Here is a 27,938-nt window from a genome sequence, read left to right as displayed (position 1 = left end):
GAAGAAAGTTGTGACTATATGAGCAGCTCTTCTTTTTTCTGAGTCTTTCTACTCCTCATTATGCCATTGGTGATCTCAGAAAAATGATCCACTCTTGAAAAAATTGAAAACTTCAGGTCAGGCAGGCATGCTGTTGACCATGTACTTTAAAGGAATCTTAAAAATTCTACATCAGAATTCCTAGTGTACAAGTGAGAATTCTAGATCTTCTGCCTGCACGCTAACAGACTTCATTTTTGATGGTGCAAATAGATTTTGACATTGTGGTCCTATCTTAAGATTTTTAGCTAATAACATTGGGCCCTCTAAAAATGTAGATGTGGTTGAAGTCAAAGCTGAAGTGATAAATCCCAGTGTTAAGGACGGTGGAATGAAACAGGCACTCAAATACCGCTAGTGGGCGTGTACATTTATGAAGGACAATTTGGCAGCATGAATCGAAAACCTCAAAATAGATTCCCTTTGACCCTAGGAATTTATCCTAAATTATCAAAGTAGATTATCAAACGTAAGTCTGGAGATTTATATGCAAAGAAGTTTGTGTGGCATTGTTTATAATAGTGAAATAATTGGATGAAATTTAAATGCCCAGCAGGAGGGGGATGGTTAAATAATAAATAAAATATATGTCCATTGAAGTCATATTTAATGACATGGGAAAATGTTCATGATGTCATAAATTTTAAAAAGCAGATTAGAAAACAGCATTTTTTTCGGGCTTTATAAAAAATATCTGTTATATTAGTATTCTCTAGTTGTAGAAACAGAACTGATAGACTTTCCTCCTAAATGTAACCCCACCACTCAAGGGTCACCAGGAGTTAGTGGTTGTTACTTATTTTTGTGAACCTATTCATTTTATAATCAGAAAAATTCTAATAAAAATTACTTTTAAAATATATTTACTTGAGGAGTTGGTGTTCAGTGGGTATAGAGTTTCAGTCTTACAGGATATACAAGTTCTGGAGATCTGTTGCATAACAATGTGAATATACTTAACACTACTGAACTGTACACTTAAACATGGTTAAGATGGTAAATTTTATGGTATGTGTTTTATTTTTACCACAATTAAAAATGAAAAAAACATTTCTATGCCACAGAAATTGAATTTGTGATGACAGAAGGGGAAAAATATTTAATTCATGCATATTTTGTCTGACTGGATGGAGGAAGCAGAAATATTTGTGTAGGACAGACTATGGGGTTTGTCTAGGCTCTCCCTTTTGGTTTGTTTTTGCTCTTTAGTTTGCCCGGATGTGGAAGTTACAGCTTGTAGGATTTGCCTGTTGTGTCTCCTGTCAGTTCCAGGCATGAACCGGTACTTCCAGCCTTTCTACCAGCCCAACGAGTGCGGCAAAGCCCTGTGTGTGAGGCCAGACGTGATGGAGCTGGACGAGCTCTATGAGTTCCCGGAGTATTCCCGAGACCCCACCATGTACCTGGCTCTGCGGAACCTCATTCTTGCACTGTGGTATACTAACTGCAAAGTAAGTGGAAGGCGTGGTAGCTAACAGCACATGGACAGAGACTTTTGTGGAAAGAGAGGAGCTCTTTTACCAGCGTTTCTCCATCTCAGCAGTGTTGACGTTTTGGATGGATAATTTAGTGTGTGGGAGGGCTGTCCTGTGCATTGTAGGATGTTTAGCAGCATCCCTGGCCTCTATCCACTAGATGCCAGTAGCACTTCCCAGTTGTGACAACCAAAATGACTTCAGATATTGCCAGATGGGAGCAAAGTCTCCCTTTGCTGAGACCCACCACTTTAGACCATATGTGATCAGAATTCTTGGCTCTCTGGTGAGTGAGTATAAGGTGCAAAGTTTGGTTCAAAGTGTTCTGGTGGCAATGCCAGGAGAGAAAAAATGAAACGCTAAAGGTTGGATTATAAACCCATGGGGCAGAGATTCTTGTTCACCTCATTATCCTCGAACAACTGAGACTAGTGCTTTGCTCTCTATTGGGACTGAATAAATATTAGGGGCCTCACAGAGCACCCTCCTTGAAAGGGGTGAAAATAAGTTGGGGAGTGGGATACAAGCTTTTTTATAAAACAAAGGCTTTCCTGACCCTAGTATTTTTCTGATTTATTAATTCCTTCTGCAATTATTTGAGTGACTGCTGAATGCAGACATTTTGCAATTCTGCCAAAGTAATCTTGATTAAAGCATTCCACCCTGGCATTTCACTGGATTAGACTCCAGGATGAGATGACCTGATTAAGCTGTGGCTATTAAGGCAATGTCTAGGCATTATACCCAGGTGAGAAGGTAGAGAAGGTGGACTTACTCATTTCCTCCCCAGCAGGCTTGAGGTAGATGCTCAATAAACATTTGCTGAACTGAACAAAATTGTGGTCAGAATTTCCTGTGAATAAGTTGTGAAGAGACACTTTTCAGCGACAACTTTGGATTCATTTTTCTTCACGTTTTTTAGTTGACTTTGAAATTTGGCTTACACAGGGGAGGAATCTTATAGAAAAATTCCTGAACTTGTCAGTCTGGATCTATTTTAATTTTTAATAAGAAGATAGTATGTATTGTATATATTTAATACTCCCGTGGAAAAACACAAACGTGTTTGCTTTAAAAGAATCAAAAACTTTGACATGATTTTTTTTAAACTTCATAAATACAAATGTTTTATCTTCTGCAGCGATCTGAGCCAATGTGTACATGTTATTTCTTGAACACTTCCAGTTAGTCATCTTCCTGTGTTTGATCAGGATCTGGTGGAGCTGGGGGTTGGGGGCAAGTAGAGGAGAGGCCTGGGGTGAGGACCCCTCGCTCCCATGCCTGTGGGACACTGGGCCGAGGCAATGGCCTGGTTACTCTTGAATCTTTGAAATGGACCGAGGCCTTGCCAAAGCTGGGATGAGCCGAGAAAGGCAGTGTCTCTCTCTTTTTTTTTTTAACAACTTCCTAAATGGGTTCCATCACGTCTTATTGGTGATAAGAATCCAATTTTTTCCTGCTGCCAGTACAGGCAGCAGCCTGGGTTTCTGCAGTGGCCTTTGTTGTGTGGTTTATTGAGTCAGGAATATACTGGCATGTAGTCTGCCCCCACACTCCCTGGAGCGGTTATTCTCGGTGATGGGAAACTTAGGTGATAAAATACAAATGGCGGGGCCGGCCCGGTGGCGCAAGCGGTTGGGTGCACGCGCTCTGCTGTGGCGGCCCAGGGTTCGCTGGTTCGGATCCCGGGCGCGCACCGACGCACTGCTTTGGCAAGCCATGCTGTGGCGGTGTCCCATATAAAGTGGAGGAGGATGGGCACGGATGTTAGCCCAGGGCCGTCTTCCTCGGCAAAAAAAGAGGAGGATTGGCGGATGTTAGCACAGGGCTGATCTCCTCACAAAAAAAAAAAAAAATACAAATGGCTATGTCTTCCTTTTGTTCCTTCCTTCTTTTTTTTTCTTCACCAGGCAAACTTCCCTTTGATCTTTTGTTTTCTTAGTGATCTTTTATATCTTAGTGATAAATGATGGATTTGAATTACCCTGAGAGGTTTTAATTGTAGTAAAATACACAACATAAAATTTACCATTTTTACTGTTTTTTCTTTTTTTATTGTGAAATTTTTGTTGTACATTATTGTTTGTCAGTCACCATTTAAATGCATCCCACCACCCCTTGTGCCCACCCCCCACCCCCCTAGCCCCTGGTAACCACCAAATAGTTCTATCTGTCCGTGTGTTGGTTTATCTTCCGCATATGAGTGAAATCATGCAGTGTTTGTCTTTGTCTTTCTGGCTTATTTTGCTTAACATAATACCCTCCAGGTCCATCCGTGTTGTTGCAAATGGGACGATTTTGTTGTTTCTTCTGACTGAGTAATATTCCACTGTATATATATATCATATCTTCTTTATCCAATCATCAGTTGAGGGACACTTGGGTTGCTTCCATGTCTTGGCTATAGTGAATAATGCTGCGATGAACATAGGGGTGCATAAGCCTCTTTGGATTGTTGATTGCAGGTTTTTTGGGTAGATACCCAGTAGTGGGATAGCTGGATCATAAGGTATTTCTATTTTTAATTTTTTGAGGAATCTCCATACTGTTTTAATGTACAATTCAGTGGCATTAAGTACATATACAATGGTGTATAGCCATCAGCACTATCTAGTTCCAGAACATTTTCATTACCCCAGGCGGAAGCTCCATACCCATTAAGCAGTGACTTCCCATTTCTCTCTTCCCCCAGCCTCAAGCAACCACTAATCTACTTTCTCTCTCGATTTGGCTATTCCAAGTATTTCATATAAATGGAATCTCACAAATATGGGCCTTTTGTAGCTAGTTTCTTCACTTAGCACGATGTTTTCAGGGTTCATCCATGTGGCAGCATGTGTCAGTGCTTCATTCCTTTATATGACTGAATAATATTCCATGTCTGGATAGACCACATTTTGTTTATCCATTCATCAATGGATGGACACTTGGATAGTTCCCACCTTTTGGTTATTCAAGTAGTGCTGCTGTGAACATTTTGTTTGAACGTGTTTTCAGTTCTTCTGGTTACATACCTAGGAGTGCAATTGCTGGGTCGTGTGGTAATTCTATGTTGAACTTTTTGAGGAACCAAGAGTTGTTTTTTATTTGTTTTCTTTAACAGTTTGGTTTTATTTCCAAACACAGGAAGCTCTTACTCCTCAGAAATGTATTCCTCACATCATTGTCCGGGGCCTCGTGCGCATTCGATGTGTTCAGGAAGTGGAGAGGATACTTTATTTTATGACGAGAAAAGGTCTCATCAACACAGGAGTTCTCAGCGTCAGTGCCGACCAGCATCTTCTTCCTAAAGATTACCACAATGTAGGTGACTGTCTCTAGCAATAACACCGCCATCTGTCATGATAAATGCTAGTTAGTGCATTGTTAATAATACTAGTTAAAGTCATGTTATCACTATGAAAGTCTAAAGCAAGACTTTGTTAGAATATGTGCCTCCGTGGAGGAGAATAGCAAGCACTGATTCCCTAGACTGTAGAAAAGAGGAAGGGATTACTCAAGACAAGTAGGACCGTAATCTTTGTGAAAATATGTAACTTTTTACGGACATCAAAGAAATGTGGATAAGCTAACATTGCCTGGCAGTTAGTACCAGAACAACTGAAACAACACATTGTTTTCATTGCTCTAATTAGAGTTTTGTTCCCTTGTCTTTTCCTTTTTTTTTTTAAAGAAATCAGTCATAATTATCGGGGCTGGTCCGGCAGGATTAGCAGCTGCTAGGCAACTGCATAACTTTGGAATTAAGGTAAGATTTTTGGCACGTGGAGGCGGAAACAGATGGTTAATTGCTCCTTTGGTCAAAATTTTCTAAGACTTAGAAACCAGTTCCTGATTTTAGCGAAGAATGCTAAATACATTATACCTTTATATCTTTACAGTCGATCCTAGAAGAGATGCAAAATTTGAAATTGGTTTCAAAAAAGAAAAGTAGAGGAAAATAGAAATTACCACAGCTTTGGAGAGGGTTTTAGACTCTAATTAGCAAGTCAGAAGAGATTCTAAGCTCGTATTAAAGCAGAAATTCTTGACAGGTTGTTATTGACATAATAGAGGGGTCATTGAGAAAAATCTCTGTTTCTGCAATAGTTTGAGATGACAGTAGCTTGGAAATTCACTGTTTCTTGTATAAAAGTTTCTGAAATACACTGTTAAGTTTTCTTATGCAAATCAAAGGCACCCTTTGAATCCTGCTCTGGGAAACAAAAATCTTTGCTTTTGGAAGCAAGATTGAATTAGTTAATCCATTGGTTGAGACAGAATGGCATGACTTTTATTAAAGTACTGTACATATTTAGGTAGCCTGCTTCCTCAGGGTGGGATATTTTTTCTTTTTATCCAGTATGTTGCCTTATTCCAGTTATTCAAAGTTAGCCAAAATAGAGACTGTTACAAAAAACCATTTGTGTGAATCAGTATCTAATTTCCATTAGATCCATTCAAATTAGCCATTTCCTAGATTTCTGTGACTTCCTAAGTCTGACACATTTCTCTTATTTAAAAATTTATTTTGCAAAGACTTTGATTTTCAGTTAAACCAAATGTGAAAATTAATTTGCTGGAATTGAATTGGTCTTTTCACTCTTCTGTATCTGGCTAAAAGAAATGACTTCTTTTTTCACAATATTTTCTCTCTGCTGGAAGAGCTTCAGAAATGAGAAGAGTTTTCAGTAGCAATGCCTAAGAGGGGTTTTCCTCTTTGAATGGAAGACCTACCTCTTGGGTTACACTATATTGCTGACAAAATGGAAGAATCAGGGTGAGATTTATAGGGAGTGTGTTTCCATTTTGAAATATTTTCTTAGTGGTATTAACTATGAGGTGTTTTAATTGATCACTTATTTATTTCAGTGTAGATATTAGGGCCAAGGTTTCTTTTTTTTTTTTTTTTCCTTTGAGGAAGATGGGCCCTGAGCTGACATCTGCCAATCCTCCTCTTTTTTGCTGAGGAAGACTGGCCCTGGGCTAACATCCATGTCCATCTTCCTTCACTTTATATGGGACGCTGCCACAGCATGGCTTGACAGTGTGTCAGTGCACGCCCAGGATCCGAACCAGCGAACCCCGGGCCACCACAGCGGAGCGTGCGCACTTAACCACTTGCACCACCGGGCCAGCCCCAGGGCCAAGGTTTCTTGTTTGTTTTTTTTTTTACTTGGCAAACCCACAGATTATATTGCAGGAAAAATTATTAATATCCAAAATTTAGGGGGCTGTCTTGAATGTTTAGCTTTCTTCTTACACTAAAAGGAACCTAGAAACAGAGAGTTCTGTGTTAATCTGAAGTCAGAGAGAGTGGGGAGAGGAGAACCACCAGTTGCAGCTTTCCTAGTTGGAGAAAATGAGGAATTTAGGTCTGAGGAAGAAGAATATTTAGGAGACTCTCTTCACTGTCCCCTTTCTCTCACCAGGTGATGAGGGAGGCCCCACCAAGACTACCCAACCGTCTCAGGGTTGGGAAATAGATTCCTCGGAGTAACCTGAGAGATGGTTGACTCCTTGAGCAATTTGAAGGGGTATTTTTCCGGATCCAGACATGAAATGACTGGCATTGTGCTGACTAGGACTCACATCTTCAGTTACTGCAGCCCGGGGAGGTGTCACTCTTTGAGTCATAGGGCTGTTCACTGAGAGCAGCGCCTTGTGTCACCAGCATTAGAAATTTGGAGATAAAATAGCCTGGGTGTGGGACCAACCTGCTTAGGCCAAGCCCATGAGGTCCTACTTAGATAGAGTTGCATATGGTTTTTTAAATAATAGTCATATCTTAGGGAATTTAAGGCCTATTTGCAATGCTAAAGGGATTTTGCTACATATATATATTTCATAGGACAAAATCACCTCTTCAACCTAGTTTTAATAGTGCTATTTAATAATGAAATACTGTTTAACAAAAGCTTTCAAAGTGCGTTTCACGTGCTAGTTCATCAAATCTTATGGGATTTGAGAGGGAACAGTTTGAGGGATTTCTCCAGCAGAGCACTCACTTCTTGCTAGAATCTAGATTGTTTGTTTTAACATCTACTTTGGTCTCTGTTCACCCTCTTTTTAAAATGATTTCTCTAGTAATATAATACGTTAACCAAACATGGAACTTATTTAATTGTGTCATTCTGCATTTATAGTCCTGCATTTGATTTGACTATTCTGTCCTATTTTGCTTCCCTGATTGTCATTTTAGGTGACTGTCCTGGAAGCCAAAGACAGAATTGGAGGCCGAGTATGGGATGATAAATCTTTTAAAGGTGTCACGGTGGGAAGAGGAGCCCAGATTGTCAATGGCTGTATTAACAACCCAGTAGCACTAATGTGTGAACAAGTGGGTTTCTTTAAGATTTGTATTGAAGATAAAGAAAAGAAAAATGGTCTCAATTTGCTTGTGTATAGCATATGCTTCTAGATAATATATAACAACCCCCAAATGATTTTTTGCCCACTCATCCATCCTCTTTGAAAAGTAAATAAAAACAATTACGGTTCTTTTTTTCTGAGAAGGTGGAACTAGAGGACTTAAAATGTTTTTTTCTTTTTCTAAGCTCTTTAATTTGTGTGTCCTTTGCAGGCCACTTGATAGTTTTAGGGTTGTCAGATTAAGCAAATAAAAATACAGAATTCCCCGTTAAATTTGACTTTCAGATAAACAACAAGTAATTTTTTAGTATAAGAGTGTCTCAAATATTACACAGGGTATTTTGCATGCAAAATTTGGGACATACACTAAGAAAAATTATTTGTTGTTTATCTGAGAGTCAGATTTAACTGGGCATCCTTTTATTAGGCAATACATAGTTTCTTTGAAGTCTTGGTAAGCCCAAGGTTTTTTCTGAAATATTTATTGACAGTAAATTCAATTCCAACTTCTGCTGTGAGTGTATGTGTGGTTGTGCCCTTTGGAGATAGAATGTCAGAGCAGTGCACAGCTATAGCATCTGAAGCATTAATAAATAGTGGCTGAAAAGCTATAGAGTGCATGGCATAGAAGCTGTTGCTGTCACCCTCGCATTCTCATAAGGTCTCATAGATTTCATGCTGTTTTTTCACTGCCTTAATTTGCTGACATTTCCTGTGAAGCATATTTGGCTTTATTTTTGAGAGGTACTAGACCATTTTCTCCATGAGAGCTCTGTCTAATTTCAGCTTAGAACCTGTACATATTTTTTCCAGGGAAAATTTTCACCTTCTTATTCTTATTATTTTGAAGCTTGGCATCAGCATGCATAAATTTGGAGAAAGATGTGACTTAATTCAGGAAGGTGGAAGAATAACTGACCCCACTATTGACAAGCGCATGGATTTTCATTTTAATGCTCTCTTGGATGTTGTCTCTGAGTGGAGGAAGGATAAGACTCAGCTCCAAGATGTCCCTTTAGGAGGTATGGGGAGAATGGTGTTCTGATTGTTCCCTCTGAGTCTCATTCTAACCTAAGCTTGATGAGCAGTAGCATCATTCATCCACGAGGTTGGATGTGTGCGATGAGTGGTCTTGATGAGCATTCCTTTTGGACTGATGAGTTCTCCAGACTGTTCTGCAGAGGAGAGCAGAACTTCCTCAGGGACCTTTAGATGCCAGTGTGTGCACGCACACACGCAAATCTTGCTTTACACAGTAGCTGGTGTTTACAAAAATTATTGAAATGTTAATTTTCAGTTTCCCAGAGGAGCTTACTTTTAAGGAAACATGTGGTAAGCCCTATGTGAACAGTCACCCCATAATGTCTTTTCTTAGATAAGGGTTTCTGTATGCCAGGATTTCTTCTCTTTTCCTTTTAGGTTAAGATTTTTTCAGTATATTTTGTTTAAGAATGCAAGAATGTGTATTATAATTTAAGAATTTTAATTCCAAATCCTAGGCTTTGGTACTAAATGGCTAGTATTAACCACAACCCTTTAGAAAACTTGACTGTCTCTAACGACTCATTTCTGTGAGGGTGCCAGTTTTAGTGCTATAGATTTTACTCTATTAAGTTGATGTTTATTTACCCTACGATTTTATGACCTGAATGTATTCGCTTGAAGTTCTTGGAGCCATGTCGGGGTTTCTTAAAGTATGAATATGTGAACTCAATTTGCAAGATGCTAATTTGCTTCAACTGTGTGTTTCTTTGCAAGTGTTCTCAATTCTTCAGCCTGGTATACACTCCATCTGTGTTGAGGGTCCACTTCTCAGTAGCAGGGACTGTCTCTTCTTTTTATCCTTCCCCTCCCCCTCAACTACCTCTACCCACAACCTCTGAGACTGACCCACATTCTGATCGCTCTTAGTAAGTGTTGACAGACAAACCATAACAGAACATTCTCAGCGATCTGAGGTCAGTAGGGATTATTTAATCAAATGTGGTAGTGTCCAGACCAAGTGGTGAGTTGTTGAGTTTTCTGGAATTGAAGACAGTTATTAGGCTGACTTGCAGGATGTTCTCAGAATTTGGTTAGTATTTTGCACATGTGTGGTAGTCACTGGATGGGGTTTTCTTTATACTTCTTTTGGGGTCACCAATAAAACAGTTAATAATATTGCTTTGTCTTGGCCTTAAAGTTATTAAGGGAGGATCAGCAACACTTACTGTGTAAGTAGTTGTTTCATCTTATTAATATATTTTTTAAAAGCTTTAGTGATAGTGCACACAACTGTGTATAAGGTTACAGTTATATCCTGCCTAGGAGTATCTTACTGTCTGAGATCCACCTTATTAGTTAGCACTTAGCCTAAAAAGACAAAACATGAATACAAAGAGGGTAGAGTTAATTTTACAAAGTATATGTACTAAAGCTTTTAAATATTATTTACATAAAAATCACATTAAGGCTTATCTTAATCTGTTGATACTTCATTTTATATATTGTTCTAGCAATCTTGGTTCTTTCCGAACCTCTACAAAACCTAAAGGAAAATAGAAACCACATAGCAGGAGGCAGGAATGGGACTGCTAGAAAAACGTACTGAAAGTGGTAAAGAAAAAAAAAAAAAAGCCCAGTAGTGTAGGGGCAAAAGCTTGGCACAAATCCAGAGGTTCCATGGGTGTCCCTATATTACAATCTAGTGTAAGCGCTGAAAATTTTAATGAGAACCTTGAGTCACCAAAAAAAAAGTTAATTGATATTCAGTTCTATTTTGCTTCAAGCAGGAGCACAATACTTGATAGAAGCTTTGAGTCTGCAGTGTATGTGTTGGATGGTTGTCGTCATTGGGAAGGTTATGAAGAAGTAACCTGTGCTAAGATGCTTATAATTTGTCAGACACGAGCCTTCCCTCCACACCCCAAATAAAGGAATCTAAGACAGTAATTGGGATGGTATCACAGGGCTGTGTATATGTAGTCAAAAGTTCCAGCCGAATGGGGTAGATAAGTGCTGGGATTGGTAACAAAGGAGTGATTCCCCAGGCTTGCAGGTGATGCTGGGCTGTAAAGGATGGATGGGATTGGGTGGGGGAGGGCAGTCCGGTGAGGGGAGTGGTAGCAGCAGACCTTGCAGTGTTGGAATTTACCAGGGAAAGATTCAGCAGCAGTGCAGCAGAGCCTGTAAGTGGGCAGGTAGTAGTTGCTATCTTTGGGAAGGCTAAAAATGTGCTAGCGTTGTCTGGCTGTGGGTTTTGGAATTTATTGCACAGGCAATGGAGAACCAGTAATTAAAGGTGACGTGATGCAAGTCCATAATGGAATATTCTTGTTGGGAGAGGATATAGCCAATAGTCAGTCTACTATAGGTCTCTTAGTTGAGGTGAGATGTTGTAAGCACGTGACTTTAAGATGAGGGCAGTGGGACCAGAAGGGGAATGGGAACCCTCTCTCCGTGTGTATGTCTTTATATCTGCAGGGGTACTTTTTCTATATCTTGAGCAAAAGAAGAAGCAGTTTCTCAGCTAAGCAGGTATGAAACATGGTTGAAGATCTAGAACCTACAAAGTTTTGCTTCTAATTAGGATAAGCTTTTACTTCCTGAGAGAAACCAACCTTATCCAAAAGAAACCAAAAGAAGAGATATCCTTTTCCCCCCTGGGTTTACTTGGGAAAGGACTTCGGAACTTTGGGATTTTGTGGGGTGAAGGAGGTTGAAAGCAAAGGACGAGGAGTTAAAGAATAATGTTTTTTTCTGCTTTGCTCCCTCCCCATTACAGAAAAGATCGAGGAGATCTACAAAGCTTTTATTAAGGAATCTGGTATCCAGTTCAGTGACCTGGAAGAACAGGTGCTTCAGTTCCATCTCAGTAACCTGGAGTACGCCTGTGGCAGCAACCTCCATCAGGTGTGCCTGGGTTTTGTGAAACGTGCTTTGAAAAGGCTTGTTTTTGTGTATGTGTGTGTATTTTGAATATCTAAATATTGAACTCGGGCTGGTTTGGATAAACAGGAAGCAGTGGTTCTTCTGCTTAAAAGTTTGAAAACCACGACTTCAGAGCATACTACCCCAAAGTGGTTTTGAAATATTTTCTTTAAAAAAACCAAGAGAAACTTCTTCAAATACTGCCCGTGAAGACGCTCAACGTATAAAACCGAGTCGAGGAGGGCTGGTTGGGCTGAATCAGAGCGGGGCCCGGAGCCTTGTGCGTTCACTGCCTTCCTCTGCCCTCCACGGAGGCCCGTGAGGCATTTCTGTGGAACCGTGGCCTGAAAACACTGCTCTCAAGAAACCAAGTAGAGCTTCCTTGCAGTTATGGTCTATTTATCTTGCTAAAATAAATTTAAACCCAACTCATTTAACCAACTGTGGCCTTGCTACTCATATGTTCTCTATTTTGAAGAGAGGCCCCACAGATGACTCCTGATTTAATTGTCCTCTTCAGGACTTCTCCGTTTCCATTCGATTCCTCCCTGCAATTGGAATAACACTGTTTTCCAAAATAATGCTGCATTTCAACTTCTATAGAGTTTCCATGTTGAAGACAAATAGTTGGCATATTTATATATGGAGTTGATCAAATGCGTTTTTACTCCCATAGAATTCTCCTTTTCCAAGGTTGTCATCAAGGAATGGTCCCCACGTCCAAATCTTATCTCCCCTTTGTTCTAAGCTTTCCTGTGCATCATCGAGAGATTTCTTACCCCCAACGATCAGATCCACCCGGGTTGGTCTGTTTCTCCCCTCCTTCCTTCATATCTTGCTCATATTTTGTCCTATGCTTGGCAGCCCTGCCCTCCTGCCTCTGGTGGCTTTTCCCACCTTGAGCTCCTGTGTTGTCCCTCAGGCGCAGCCTCAAGGATTTACATGACCTCTTCTCTTCCCAACCTCTCCTGTTGCTTCCCAGGTGTCTGCTCGCTCCTGGGACCACAATGAATTCTTTGCCCAGTTTGCTGGTGACCACACTCTCCTAACTCCCGGATACTCGGTCATCATTGAAAAACTGGCCGAAGGACTAGACATTCGGCTCAAATCTCCAGTGAGTATCGACAGCGGTGGGAGGCTCTGGCTTCGCTTTGTGTTTGGAGGATGTGAGGTTTGGGGCATGTGGATTACACAGGAGACAGGTGCTTGCTTTGATGCTCAGCCGTGTCTACAGGTACTTCTGTGGTACGTCATAGCCAATGGTCAGCATCATTATCCGTGTCAATCAGGTAGCTGCTGCCATTTGAAAACAGGAGTGGCTCAGATGCATTTTCATTAATAATAAAGTGTTCAAGATGCTCACAACCTCCCTGACCCAATGCGATTATTTTCACTTTTAAATTTTCCCTTCCAGTCTTTGTCCCTGTGCATTTGTATTGTACCTCGTCATAATCATGGAGGCAATTATTTATATGCATATTTCACTTTACACTGTATTGTAAAGATTTTCCATATTCTGACATGGTGTTGATAAATTTTAATGGCTGCGTGGTAGTTCCCTGAAGTAAGCCGTAACTGTTGTTGAGATCTCTGAATGCCAGGAAATGATTCCCCATAGCCGTGGAGATGTAAACTCACGTAACAGGAGAATTGGAAAGGACCCTGGATCCTATGATTCTCTCCCTCATTATGTTTTTCATAATTGTTTTTCTGGAACAGGTGCAGAGTATTGATTATTCTGGAGATGAAGTGCAGGTTACCACAACAGATGGGACAGGGTGTGCAGCCCAGAAGGTAAGTGCTAGAATTTCACTAGGTGCAGCCAGGTGCCTGGGGGTAAGGGAAACAGTCTTCTCCACCAAGCAGTTTGCCTTTGGCAATCTGCCTGGAGCCCTTGACTTCTGAAGAGTTGTGTCTCTCTGCTTAATTGTGTGTGGATGTGCAAATCTGATTTAAATAACCTAACACTATATAGATTCATGGCAGATGGAATTCTGAATAGTGTTTGTCAAAGTGGGTGCTATGATACATTAGTCCTGAGAGCTGAACAAGCAAATTCTTTGGCCAAATAAGTTTGAAAAGTATTGTGTACTGCAGTCTACTTTTCGGGTTAAATATGAGAATATTAAAGGCTCTGAGAAGTCCTGCATTTAAAAAACCTAATTTACTTGATTTAATTCAGTGCTTTCCAAGTTGGTGTTGTTTGTTTGTTTGTTTGTTTTACCATGGAACCATTTTTCAAATCAATAAAGCTCTGTGTTTTCATTTTGAAACTGGCAGAAGTACTTTTATATCATTTGAATTTTTTGTAGACAGCTTTAAGGTTTTAACAGTGAAAGATGCTGTAATGTAATATGTGAAATCACACTGAGATTTCTATATTGTTGGAGAACAAAAGTTCTTACTTGGGGTGGAGGGAGATTAATAAACATCATAAGTTTAAGTTCAGTTACGTCTGAAGTGATTACCAAAATGTATAATTGACGAACTATCGCTAGTTCAAATATTTCACAGTCCTTGATATTCATACAGAAATAAAGGATTGCATGTCAAATGGGAAAGATGGTGTATAATGTATGAGTCCAGGGGGATGGGGCCTCATATTGTTCCTCCCGTTAACTAGCTGGGTAGTTAGTAGTGATAGTATAGACTTTGGACTGGCAGTGGTTCTCAATCCTGGCTGTATGTTAGAATCACCTGCGAGGGGCTTAAAAAGAAAGGTTGCAAACCCCACCCTGCAGAGATTGTCATTGAATTGGTCTGGTCCTGTTTGTAAAGCTTCCCAAGTGGTCGCAACATGCGGCCAGAGTTGAGAACCACTGGGTCACAGTGTCCTTATCCGTGAGTCCCGAGATGAGAATCAGGCTAATATCTAAAGTTCTTCCTAGTGGTAAAATTTTTTTTAACTATGCCTTTTTAAAATTGCAAGTCAGGGCTGACCCCGTGGCTTGGCAGTTAAGTGCGCGCGCTCCGCTGCTGGCGGCCCGGGTTGGGATCCCGGGCGCGCACCGACTTCTCCGGCCATGCTGAGGCCGCGTCCCACATACAGCACCTGGAAGGATGTGCAGCTATGACATACAACTATCTACTAGGGCTTTGGGGGAAAAAAATAAATAAATAAAATTATAAAAAAAAATAAAATAAAATAAAATTGCAAGTCAGGGGGTGCCTCAACCTGTGTTATTCTGTGACTCTGCCTCTTGGCGTCCAGGACGTCACTAGTCACACTGACCCTGCCGATCACCCTCTGCCCCGACTCTGGCAGGCCCGTTTGCTTCTCTTGCTTTGTATTCTGGCTCTCCAGAGAGATTAGGGCGTAGCCTCAGGCTGTGTTTTAGAGCCTGCTGTGAAACGTTTAAAGCAGATAGCCTTGTTTTTCTGCTAGTCAGCACACATCACACGGTTTGAATTGAAAGTTTCCCCAGCTTATAAGTGAAAGATTTCCAACCCACCATGATACACTGACAAACATTTGACAAACAGTAATTCAGTCTAGGCTGCTTCCACTGAGCTCCCACTTTAGTTCCCTACCAGGGTATGTTTATATCTTCTGCCTACTTGTCCACCTAAGTTCATGTGCTTTTGAAAGCTTTTTTGTCATTAAGAAAACATCTGGGGGCCGGCCCGGTGGCGCAAGCGGTTAAGTGTGCGCGCTCCCCTGCGGCGGCCCCGGGTTCGCAGGTTCGGATCCCGGGCGCGTACCAACATACCGCTTGGCAAGCCATGCTGTGGCGGCGTCCCACATAAAGTGGAGGAAGATGGCCATGGATGTTAGCCCAGGGCCAGTCTTCCTCAGCAAAAAGAGGCTGATTGGCAGATGTTAGCTCAGGGCCGAAATTCCTCACACACAAAAAAAAAAATCTAGATCTTATTTCCATGCAGTTCTGATATATCCAAGAGAGTAATTGCTCCTTTTTTTTGGGGGAGGAGGTTGCAGCTGTCATCTATAACCAGACTGAAGATAATGTGTTTTGTACTTGCTAAAATATTCATGGGACAGAAAATAGTGACAAAATCACAGGAAGAACTCTGAACTTCCTGTGGTCCTAGAATTGGGGTTAAAGCCAAATCTACTAAATCTTTGGTGAAGGCGCGGGTAGATATGGTGGTGGTGTTCAGCTCCATGCCGCTCTTGTCCTAGTGTGTTGTCCTGTACTACAGATGATGGAAAGGAAACACACACACACACTTCCCAGACTCCTTTGCAGCTGAGGTTCTAAATATGAGTTAGATCCAGCTGGTCGGATGCACTTGCAGATTTGGGAGGTAGGTGTGGCTTTTGCCTCACTTCTGACAAACACAAGCACAGTGGTCGGAGTGTTGGGTTCTTCTGCAGCAGGGAGTAGAGGTCCCAGGCTCACTCAACAGCTACACGGGAGTCAAGAGACAGGGCACCCGGCACCTAATTTGCTGGTGCAGGTGGTGCTATATGTGGCATGGTTCTGAGCTGGTAGCAGTGGTAATGACTCCTGATTGTGGCAACCCTAATGTGGTTCTGGAGCCAGAAATTTCTTGATTATGTGCAGAGACAGCAGCTCTCTTTGATGGCCCAGTTTTGTGATGTGACTTTGAGAGTCATTCTTGAAGGCTCAGTGTAACACCTGTGTCTTCAGCCCTCCTAAATGGTGCTGAAAGCCATTTGAGACCCTGCAATAACTTCTTTCCTCCTTTAAAAAAGAATTTCATGTGGCTTTCCATGATTATAGTAATCCCTGATGTTTATGATTTGCTTTACCAATAACAAAGCATGTTGATGTATATTGTAAGAGTTTTAGTTGAAGCGTTACCCCCGTCCTTTGAGGGGCAGGTGTTACCTTTGTTTTATTTTGGCAGAGATGGGTGGTCGGAGTTAGCCACACATTAGAAAGTGTCAGGAATGATCTACTTCTCCTGACTCTGTATTTAGGGCCGTTTCCTCCTAGAGCACTGCTTTTGAGGATTGGGATCTGTTGACTCTTCTTACCCAGGGTTATTGTTAACCATGAAGACCTTTCTGCACATTTCTCCACGTGATGCCGCTTCCATGCAGCCAGGCACTCTCATGCAGTGGACACTGTGCACAATTGTACGTGGCAGCCCTTGTTCTTACCAATATAACAACATGGGATGTTGACGGTCTCGTGACTAGCAATAGAGAGGAGTGTATTTTAGGCGTTGAGATTTTCCTAGAAATGAACCCACTGAGTAGTTGTGGTGTGAGTTTCAATTGCCGTTTGTGTGTTAACTGTTATTTCCCACAGGTATTAGTCACTGTACCACTGGCCTTACTGCAGAAAGGGGCCATCCAGTTTAATCCACCATTGTCAGACAAGAAGATGAAGGCTATCAACAGTTTAGGCGCAGGCATCATTGAAAAGGTGACTAAATTACTTAAGCCTCGGAACTAAAGAGATTGATGTTAGGTGACAGGAGTTCCTTAACTTCTCATATTGGGAAGTAGTGGGTAATTTTTTGATCCAAATAAAATTCAAAGATTTCCTTGTCATTTGAATAATTGTTCATGAAGAATACAAAAGGATGTTATCAAAACCAAAGGAGGGGAGTTGGCTGAGGTCTGTGGGTTTTGACTTTAGGAGAAGGAATCTTGTTATTCAGAATTTGGATTTGGCATATAAATAAACAATTCTTAATTTTTTCTGCTTTCCATGTCTGCCCTCCAGTAATTGGCCCCAATGAGGAAAATGTTTTACTTCCTCTGCCTTTAAAATCTTCTTTAGCAGAATCTGCCAGTGCTGTAGTAGACACCAGCAGACCTATGAATAGTAAGAATTTATCTTATGGACGTAAGCTTTAAGACCAAGTCTCCGGAATGCTTTGTATCTTCAGATTAGCCTAGAGGTTGTCAGTGGGTCCCACCATTATCCGTGAGAGGATAGGACTGAATGGCATAAAAAGGCAGATGCTTAGAACAGAGGAGGTAGGAGAATGGAAAGGATGTATTTTGGTTTGATTTTTGAACATAGTTTTAGTTAAGAGCTATAGGTTGCTTGTTAGAGATTGCTGTGCTTCTGATTTAAGAAACTCTTAACATCTTTCTCTTGCTCACTTTCCAGGTTGCCTTGCAATTTCCTTATCGATTTTGGGACAGTAAAGTTCAAGGGGCTGACTTTTTTGGTCACGTTCCTCCTAATGCCAGCAAGCGAGGGCTTTTTGCCGTATTCTATGACATGGATCCCCAGGTAAAATCATGGGTAAAGTGTGGTTTGAATATCCCCTTGTTACAGTTGAGAAGTTGGTTTGGTAATTACTCATGTGTCAAGCGCAGGAACTAATGGACATCGTGGACGCTCTGGGTATATGTTTATATTCCGGAAGGTTACTTGGGCTGGGACATTTTCCTAGAGGACAGGAGCCCCAGTATCTGCCGTATTTCCTTGAACGACTAACGTTGCTCCCTGGGAAATGAATTAGTCGCTTGTGGAAACCGTTATTTCAGGCCAATAGAGGAATTCCTCTTAGGGAGAGGCGGTGACAGCACAGTCATGAGTGGTACTTGAAATGTACTCTCCAAGGGTCATCCAGTGAGCTCTGGTGAGGGTGGGCTGTGATTGGTTCTGGTGAGGGCGGGTCTCCGTGTCAGTACGTGTGATTGGTGGGAGAAGGAAGAAGGGAGGAGGGCATACCTGGAACTTGAAAGTTGTGGTAGTGTTGATGTCGTGCCAAAGAATCACAGTTGTTTCCTTCTTTCTCTCCCTTCCAAGAAACTTTATCTTAAAAGGTTTTGCATGGGAGCCAAGGGCAAAATTTCTTTACCACTTGAGAAGGTTTTTTCCATTATCTTCTCTGCAGAGTTGCCTTCTCAACCTCGTTCTACTTCTTCTAAAACAAGTTCTTATAAGGGAGAGCCAAGGGCACCCGGAATTTGATATTTACCCTACTTGCTGAGTTCTGTCAGCAGGGAACAGTGAAATGTATAGATGAACAACGAGTGTTTGTGAGGAAAATGGACTGGTGATTAGAATGAGGGAAAGGGACAGTAGGAAATAATGAATTTTAACTTGTGAGAATGAAGCCCTGATGCGTTTGGAACCGTGCGCTTGGAGACTTTTGTACTCAAAGCAGAAAGTGTCAGCTGCTTTTCCCTTTCGTGTCTCCAGAAGAAGCACAGCGTGTTGATGTCAGTGGTCGCTGGGGAGGCGGTGGTGTCCGTGAGGAGCCTGGACGACAAGCAAGTGCTGCAGCAGTGCATGGCTACCCTGCGCGAGCTGTTCAAGGAGCAGGTCAGAGGAGCCCTCTCTGACAGGGGAAGGACATGCTTGCTGTTAACTCAGTGTGCACCCCAGAGCACACCCTGGGTACTGCGGACGGAGGGAGCCAAGGCAGTGGGCCACATTACTCCCTCTCCGGTTATCTCACTTTCTACCTGATTCGTCGGCCATAACCAAGTACCACAGGTGGGGTGCTTTAAGCAATGAAAATGAATTTTTTCACGATTCTGAGGCTAGCAGTCCAAGATCAAGATGTCGGCAGGTTTGGTTTCTCCTGAGGCCTCTCTCCCTGGCTTTCAGATGGCCGCCTTCTCTCTGTGTCCTCACACGGTCGCCCCTCTGACTGCGTGTGTGTGTCCTAATCTCTTCTTATAGCCAGCCTACAAAATTATTTGAAACTTAGTGAGTATGAAACAGTGTGTAATAGCTGTTTTGTGGAGAAGCCTGTTGAGAATTCCAGCTTGAGGTCTTAGGACTTCCCTTTCCTCCTCTGGCCCAGGGACCCCTTTTCCTCCATCTCTCCAGCACATGCCAGGCCATGGGAAAGGGAATGCCTGAACCCTTAGCTGTTGGTGATGGCCCCTGGTAGGTGGGGGGAATGTGTCTAGGAGATAAAGGATAAAGTGAGGAGATGTGTGTGGGAGCTTGCAGAGTTTGGACAGGAGATAGAGGATGATGCACAAATCAGGGGCCTGGGTGGAGCTGCCAGGAGGTGGGAGGAACGTACTGAGAATTGCCGTTTCAGGATGCTCCAAGAATCAGCTCAGTTTCTAGAGGCAGGGAGGACGGTATGTTTATACTTGGATTTGCATCATGTCCAAGTCCCTTCTTGCTCCTGTGTATGATCCCTTCTGCTTGACACAGGAAGTCCCAGATCCCACAAAGTATTTTGTCACTCGGTGGAGCTCAGACCCCTGGATCCAGATGGCCTACAGTTTTGTGAAGACAGGTGGGAGCGGTGAAGCCTACGATATCATTGCTGAAGAAATACAAGGAACGATCTTTTTTGCTGGCGAGGTGTGTATCATGATCCTGAACCCAATTACTTTTATTTTGATTACTTTTTTTGGTGAGGAATATCGGCCCTGAGCTAACATCTGCCAACCCTCCTCTTTTTTTTGCTGAGGAAGACTGGCCCTGGGCTAACATCCGTGCCTATCTTTCTCTACTTTATATGGGATGCTGCCGCAGCATGGCTTGCCAAGTGGTGCGTTGGTGCGCACCTGGGATCCGAACCGGCGAACCCCGGGCTGCCGCAGCAGAGCGCGTGCACTTAACTGCTTGCGCCCTGATTACTCTCTTTTAATTAAAGTAATACGTGTCCAGAGTTTAAAAGCAAACTCAAATACTGTCACAAGCCTGATGACAACAAACAGCAGATGCCCTCTCAGCATCCTCCTCACACTCCTAGAGCAGCCATTCTTTTTGTCTTTTAGTATTTTGAATATATCATTCCAGTCTCTTCTAGCCTGAAAAGTTTCTGTTGAGAAATCCGCTGAGAGCCTGATGGGAGTTCCTTTGTACGTTATTTTTTGTTTTTGTCTAGCTGCCCTTAATATTGTTTCTTTGTCGTTGACCCTGGCTAGCCTTACCACTAGGTGTCGTGGTGAAGGCCTTTGTCTGTTAATATATATAGGAGTCCTGTTGGCTTCGCTTACTGGTATTTCCTGCTCCTTCCCCAGATTTGGGAAATTTTCAGCTATTATTTCCTTGAATAGGCTCTCTGTTCCTCTTTCCCTCTCCTCTCCCTCAGGAATACCTATAATTCTTATGTTACATTTTCTAATAGAGTCCGATATTTCTCGGAGTCTTTCTTCATTTCTTTTTAGTCTTAGTTCTCTCTCTTCTTCCATCTGGAGTATATCTGTATTCCTATCCTCTAAAGTACTAATTCTTTCCTCCATATTGTCAGCTCTGTTCTTTAAAGATTCCAGATTCTCCTTTATCTCCTCCATTGTGTTCTTCATCTCCATCAGCCCTGATAGGTTTTTCTTTATGATTTCAATCTCTTTTGTGAAGAAACTCCTAATCTCATTTAATTGTTTGTCTGTGTTGTCTCGTATTTCGTTGAGTGTTTTTATGATAGCTATTTTGAAATCTCTGTCATTTAGTTTATGGATTTCTGTGTCTTCGGGGTTGATTTCTGGGTGCTTGTCATTTTGTTTCTGGTCTGGTGATTTCATATATTTTTGCATTGTGGTTCCTGTGTTGGTTTTGATTTTCCTCATCCTGGAAGTCTCTGGTTGCAATTTCCACCTGCCGCCACTGTGTGGTGGTAAAGGGCTGTGTAGTCTAAGCCCCCTGCGCTCTGCCCCAGTTTTTCTGCTGCGATCCGCAGTTTTGTTTTGTTTTGTTTTGTTTCTTTTCCCCACTGCGATCCACGGGTCCAGTCCAGTTTATTCAGGTTCTGCCTCGGACCGCTAGATCTGGTCGAGCTGCAGACTCCGGGTTGCGGGGAGGGGGGAGCTCTCTCTTTTGCCCTCTGGGTCCCTGACGTGGGAGGCTTCTCGTTTGCCCCTCTTTATCCGCTCTCTGGGTTGCTCAGATGTTGATGGTAGCCCTGTGGCTCCTCTGAGCCCTCTGTGCGGGAGTTTCCCACTGGCTGAGAGCGCCCGAAGAACTACAGTTTCCCGCGGAAGGCCGCCCCTCCCCCCTCTCTGGGAGCCGCGCGGACCGGATCGCTGATCTGATGGGGAGGGAGCGGAGTTCTCCTTACCTCTCCCCACTTCCTCCGGGGGCCCAGCACGTTCCGCTCTCAGATGTGCGGCAGTGTGGATCCCTCCGCTCCAGCTTTTGACTGTCTGGGATTCCGTTGTTGGTCTGTGGCTGTTACTTTTGTTGTATTTTGTGGGGGAAGAATTCACGGGAAAGCTCACTCCGCCATGATGCTGACGTCACTCCAGCCATTCTTTTTAAAAAAATGTTTTTATACACATATATAGAGAGTAAGGATTTTTTCTTGGTTTTTTTTTTTTTTTTTGCTGGGAAAGATTGGCCCTGAGCTAACATCTGTTGCCAATGTTGCTCTCTTTTTTTCTTCTTTTTCTTTTCTTTTGCTGAAGATTTGTCCTGAGCTAACATTCATGCCAATCTTCCTCTGTTTTCTTTTTGTATGTGGGCTGCCAGCACAACATGGCCACTAACAGGTGGTGTAGGTCCGTACCCAGGAACCAAACCCGGGCCGCCAAAGTGGTGAGGCTGTTGAACTTTTAACCACTAGGCCACCAGGGCTGGCTCCAGAGCAGCCATTTCTAACTCTCTCTGCTGTTTCTTCTGGAATTTACTTCATGTTTTAAAATATTTATATTGTTGTCTTCTGGTTTAACAAGTTATACATATCTACTGACTTCCTATCAGGCCGAAGATCTAGCCCATTTAGTCTCTTCGCAACATGGTTATTTCACACTTGTAATTCAGTGTTTACGGGAGGTGGCTGTGTAAATGTTGCTTACTGTTGAGCCAAGAAAGTGTTCGTTGATTCCTTTCTTATACAAGTTTTCTGTTTTCTTGGCAGTCATAATGGCTTCTTTTTTCCTTAGCTTAATTCTTTTTGTACTTCTCCTCCAGTCTCCCCATCGTTCAGTTGTCTTTAAATCACAGTTGAATCCCAGTGAGCTGGCTTGTTAGTTCCATTTTTTGAAAACCCCCTTCCTGGCGTCCTCATCCCTCTGCATCCATCTGCACTGGTTGATCTCTGGGACACCTCCTTACCACTTTCCAGAGTTGGAGTTTTTATTTCCTAGATCCCTCTCTTCTTTCTTCCTTTTTAAATTTATTTTTTAAATTGTGGTAAACTACACATAAGATGGACCTTCTTAACTATTTTTAAGTGTAGAGTTCAGTGGCATTAAATACGTTCACATTGTTGTACAACCATCACTACCATCCATCTCCAGAACTTGTCATCCTGCAAAATTGAAACTCTGTGCCCCTTGAACAACTCCCCATTTCCCCCTCCACCAGTCCCTGGCAACCACCACTCTACTTCCTGTCTCTGTGGATGTGTGCTAGGGACTTCATCATATAAGTGGAATCATATAGTATCATATAGTATCATTCCCCCATTTATGGACTCTTTGGTGCGTGGATGCTTTCCCTTCCATCCCAGCCACCAATTTAGGTGACGTGGAACCTAAATTAGTTCACATGGAACTTCTGTTTCTTACCCTTCTCCATTTTCTATGAACTGCTCAACTCCACTTCAGCTACTCTTTCCCAAAGCCACGTCCCAGACCTCGTCATTGTTACCTCCTCCTCCTAACTCAAGCCGCCTCCTTTCCTGTCCTGATTTGCTTACTGTGCTCCGACTACAACCTCCTTGAGTGAGGTTCTCCCGTTGACCATCCTCCCCATTTGTTTTTTCCCTTGCTGTTGAACTGGGCTATCCTTTGAGTAGTTCAACTCTCTATCCTTTTGTTCCACCCATCTAGCAAAACTCCAGCCATGGATGAATTGTGATTCACTTTTTGTGCTTGTTTCATTTATCACTGATTGTAACAGCTAAATGACTTGTCTGATGGGAGGGACTGTGTCTTATTCATTATTCTTCATTCCAGTACATGGCATATATAGATAATACCTTAATGAATGCCCCACAGTACTTCACAGAAGTGCTGAATACATTGTAGAATGAATGAATTTGGCGAAGCACGGTGAGTTAACCAGAAAAGTTCAAGTGCTACGATGGGTGAGTTGGTTATTAATATGAGCACACAGGAATGACACCAATCTATTGTGGGAGGATCAGAGGAAGTATAAGCTTGTATTACCTTTTGACCATCATCCGAATTCCTTATACGTGGTCTCAAATTATGCAATTATTTTTTTTTACAGGCAACAAACAGGCATTTTCCACAAACTGTTACAGGCGCATATTTGAGTGGTGTTCGAGAAGCAAGCAAGATTGCAGCATTTTAAATAGAACTTGTCTGGACCCAGCTTCCTTCTGTACCCTAAATGGGAAGTTTGAAACACGTTAAACCTCACTTTCGTAAAATCAAACAAAAAAACTCTCTCTGGATAGCAAAATAGAAATGTTTCTAAGGTGGTATAACATAAACCCATTTCACTACTCTGAAAGCACTAGACCCAAGAATCCTTTTATAAGCACTTATATTTAATTGCATTTTCCACAGGTCTGACTAGTGCTAAATCTTCTGGATTTCAGAATAAGGCAGAATATAACCTTAATTTAAGACCTTGGATATGATTCTTCCATGGTTGGAGATTCCCTTTAAATTTGACATTTTGTTTGGCTGATCGATTTTCACACATTGAGAATGCAAGTCAATCAAGCAGGAATCACTAAAAAACCAGATAAAGCCATGTATTTTTCTTCTATGACAATTTATCAGTATCTTTGTCAATGAGCCTTAAGATTTTTATATAGCTCTAATATGGAGCTTTTACATAAAATTTAGATAAATTTTTCCTTTTGGGATACAGCCCAAACTCTTCAGTCAAAGGTAAATGAAGCTTCTAGACTATTTTATATTGTACATATTTCTTCCCATTGGGTGTTCAAAAGAAATTTAAATTCAGGTATCTTTTGTGATAAAACATTTTAGATTTGTGCACTCATTGGCAAAACAGCAAAACTTTCAATTCCTTAAACAGTATAGGTGTTGTGTCTTTGAGCATGGGGTAGAGATAGTGTGGTCTTCATACTTGAGACAAAGAAAATATGGCTATTTTTCTTAGAGCCAAGTTTGGGCGGATAGCACACTTTAAATAGCCTTAATTTTGGCAACCACTGGCAAAAAGATCTTGTCAGATGACATCATAAAAGCCTCTGCACTGCCTCTTTTTAAAATAACTGACTTAATCTGTAGGAATATTATTTACAGAATTATGTTTTCAGTATTCTGTAGGCAGGTCCACTGGAAAACTGCAGAAAAATGTGAGCTATCCTGGTAATTATTACACGTTTTATAAGCCATATCTTAAAAGCCCGAGAACATGGCAAATACTTACTTTTTCCTTTTTTCATTCATGACAAAAACATGTCATTTAAGATAAACATTGGTTTCCGGGTCTTCAGGATGCTTATCTTGCCAAGAAACTTCAGTTTACAGATTAGAAACACAGTGGCTAACTTAAGTGCTTTTGTTTTAAAAAGTCTTTGAACAATTCTTTCAGTTATATTGGTCTGCTGAAAAAAGGGACTCAAAATGACTTTAAAGCCACTTTTCAAAATATTAGGTATTTTTAAAATTTAACGTTGTCAGCTTATAAGTAGAAATAGTAAGTATTTTATGCAAAGAATGTATGGTGAACTTTAGTTTAGATACACCTCCCTCCCCATCAAAGTATGATACAAGTGAAAGAAAGCAAATAGCAGTTGATTAGTTTCCAAGTTAATGCAGGGAAATGTTGATATTTAGGTTATCTGATGAGACTCATTGGTACTGACTGGGAAGTATTCTGCTTTAAAGTATTATGTATTAAAATGTTTAAAGAATAGCATGTGTTAAGTGATAAATACAAAATATTTAAAGTTTGAAACGGTTCACAGTAAATTATTACCTTAGTATCTGGGCACTTAAACTCGTACTGTGCCACAAGCAAACTAAAGAAAAACCTACTTAAATAGTACGGTAAACATGTATTTAAAGAAAACACCTCATTTCTTGTCTCAAGTGACATACTTCATTTGACATTTTGTTCTTCAGGGAACCACGGTACTTTTATTCTTGAGTTACTTTGTTTTTCACTGTTTTCTGAAGAGTTTGTAATTGAGTAGCAGTGAATACAGTGTTTTTCACTGCAGATTGTGTGTAAAACTGCTTAATAAAAACTAGATTTTTCAAATACACTGTGCACTGTAGTGAACACACCCTTATTCCATAGGGACATCTTCACTTTTACACACCCTGACTCAACTCCCCTCACCTCCAAACCCTCTTTAGACTTTTTAGGTCGTAGACATTACTGCTTATCCCTTCAAGTAAACAGTCATAATAAACAATTGTTAGCTTTGATCAACATAATAGTTTTGTGAGATTGCTTCAAGTTGTCCTAGCGATTTCTTTGAGTGTATTTATTCAAAGTAAAAGTGGTCAGTTATCACTGAAGTTACTCAAATTATATAGGCTATGGGGCTAAATTCATTTAAAAATCCTTGTTCTAAAATCCTCACGTAGGGGGACATGCCATAGAAACCTATTATAAGAAATCAAATGCAAGAGACGAGCACTGGTTTATTATTTTTATTGACAAGGTTTATAAGAACAAATTAAATATTTAAAATCAAAGGCCAATTCTTAGGTCTCATTTAGTTTTTTATTCCATCATTTGTATTAAGTATACCATTTCTCTAATGTCTTAATAACTTTATCAAGAGACAATCAAACCTGTGAAAATACCCAACAGTCAACATATATCATTTTTATACATTTCTGTTCTATGATGCAAAGATATTTTTATTTTCAACACTCAACTGGTTTATCGAAAGCCTAATTCTCTCATAAGCAGCATGTTTTATTTTAAAATTCAGAGATTATTTAATAAACTGATTAAGACAGTCAATTTAAAAGACAAAATTAGTCTCATTCAGGAGAGGTCCATATGTTGATCACCTTGAATCTTGATTGGCCAAAATTTAAAACCCTACAGCCCTGATTCCACAAATACATTACATTTCTTTAATGTTAAAAATAGGTCTATTATCACTTTTGAGAAATACTTTGTCAGAGATACCCACTATTGCCTACACATTATCATCTTCTGGCATTATGCCAGGTACTTTTACCATAATTACAAAGATGGCCAGGTTTCCTGTAAATATCAGCATTTTATATGGGCAAAAGCAGTTAATAAAAATCAGTTCATTATAAGCCAAATGTGCTTATACTTAACCCTACTCTTTCTCAAATTTGTAAAGTTTTGATGTGTTGATTTTGGTCTAGCCTTAATATAAAATGTATCTATAGACACTGTTGCAGAGTTAATACTAAAACTACAAGTTGATGACACTTGCAAGGCAAAGCAGAGAACTATCTGTTCCTTCAGTGTTTTCTTCACTGAATTCTGACTCGCACTGCTCCGTCATACCATCTGGCTGAACACTGACATTTCATAGTTTTTAACTGTAAAGATACCTACCTCTATGAGTTTAAAAATTGATCTGCACAAAAGAAATAAAAAAACTATATACAACAAATTTGTTTTTAAAAATACAAAAATAACATCTGTCACTTTTGTCATGCTGACAATTTGACATATATACACATGCAGGAGAAAAGTTCCGATTTAGTCATCTAGACAGCTGACGCTCATATTTTTAATATGATGAACACACTGCCACTGAGTTTTTACACTGAGAGATGTGTATTCAAAATATTTCATATACTAAATACTGTAATACTCCCTGCATGTATAAATGCCAGTTATAATAGCTTCTGTTCTACTTGATTAAAAGTATGTCTTAAGCTAACGTTAAGCGCACTAAAAACTACAACAGTTCAAGAATCTATGACCTTATATAAAGAAATCCAAAATGTACAAAATACAACTATAAAAGCAAGGAATAATTACTGCCATGCAAAATTTTAAACTAAAAACTGCATAGAGATGCAATTTAAAACGGCAAACTCAAATTACCTAACACTCAAGATAAAAAGGTCAGCAGTATGTTCTACCAACACAATGCTTGCAAGGATTTAGAAAAGGAAATACATTCTCTTTGCTGGTATAATGGTATAAATCAGATCTTTAAATCCATGGGAACAAGTCATCTGTCTCTGTCCTCCATCTCAAGAAATTAGCTGTAACGAAAGAGAAACATCATTTTCCCAGACCCAACATACAATATTAAGGACACATAAATGAGAAAACCTTTAATTTTTTAACCTTTATTTTACTGCTGTGACCTTGGGAAATCAGTTGGGATCGATATAAAACTATAGCTACTGCTGATCTTGTCCTGCCTGTGACTGGTGGACAGGATCCAGTGCTA

The 27,938-nt window shown here is 40.8% G+C and overlaps 2 protein-coding genes across 2 annotated transcripts in view; one reads left to right on the top strand and one right to left on the bottom strand.

Moving 5' to 3' along the window:
* The window catches only part of KDM1B (lysine demethylase 1B), a 47,850-nt gene extending 22,049 nt beyond the window's left edge, over positions 1 to 25,801 (top strand). The window contains exons 10-22 of the mRNA XM_058555184.1: positions 1,306 to 1,490; positions 4,641 to 4,817; positions 5,188 to 5,262; positions 7,696 to 7,833; positions 8,716 to 8,887; positions 11,629 to 11,756; positions 12,757 to 12,888; positions 13,494 to 13,568; positions 17,015 to 17,131; positions 17,828 to 17,953; positions 18,872 to 18,994; positions 19,847 to 19,999; positions 23,816 to 25,801. Of these exons, the coding sequence (XP_058411167.1) occupies positions 1,306 to 1,490; positions 4,641 to 4,817; positions 5,188 to 5,262; positions 7,696 to 7,833; positions 8,716 to 8,887; positions 11,629 to 11,756; positions 12,757 to 12,888; positions 13,494 to 13,568; positions 17,015 to 17,131; positions 17,828 to 17,953; positions 18,872 to 18,994; positions 19,847 to 19,999; positions 23,816 to 23,899 (1,685 nt within the window). The 3' untranslated portion in view covers positions 23,900 to 25,801. The remainder of the gene's footprint in view (positions 1 to 1,305; positions 1,491 to 4,640; positions 4,818 to 5,187; positions 5,263 to 7,695; positions 7,834 to 8,715; positions 8,888 to 11,628; positions 11,757 to 12,756; positions 12,889 to 13,493; positions 13,569 to 17,014; positions 17,132 to 17,827; positions 17,954 to 18,871; positions 18,995 to 19,846; positions 20,000 to 23,815) is intronic.
* A 374-nt stretch (positions 25,802 to 26,175) lies between these two features.
* DEK (DEK proto-oncogene) overlaps positions 26,176 to 27,938 on the bottom strand; it is a 31,607-nt gene continuing 29,844 nt past the window's right edge. Inside the window, exon 11 of the mRNA XM_058555186.1 lies at positions 26,176 to 27,747. Within this exon, the coding sequence (XP_058411169.1) occupies positions 27,736 to 27,747 (12 nt within the window). The 3' untranslated portion in view covers positions 26,176 to 27,735. The remainder of the gene's footprint in view (positions 27,748 to 27,938) is intronic.

The sequence above is a fragment of the Diceros bicornis genome, chromosome 14 (assembly GCF_020826845.1).
Source record: "Diceros bicornis minor isolate mBicDic1 chromosome 14, mDicBic1.mat.cur, whole genome shotgun sequence".
Lineage (NCBI taxonomy): Eukaryota > Metazoa > Chordata > Mammalia > Perissodactyla > Rhinocerotidae > Diceros > Diceros bicornis.
The sequence above is the reverse complement of the archived record's forward strand: the minus strand, read 5'-3'. Positions and strand labels throughout refer to the sequence as shown.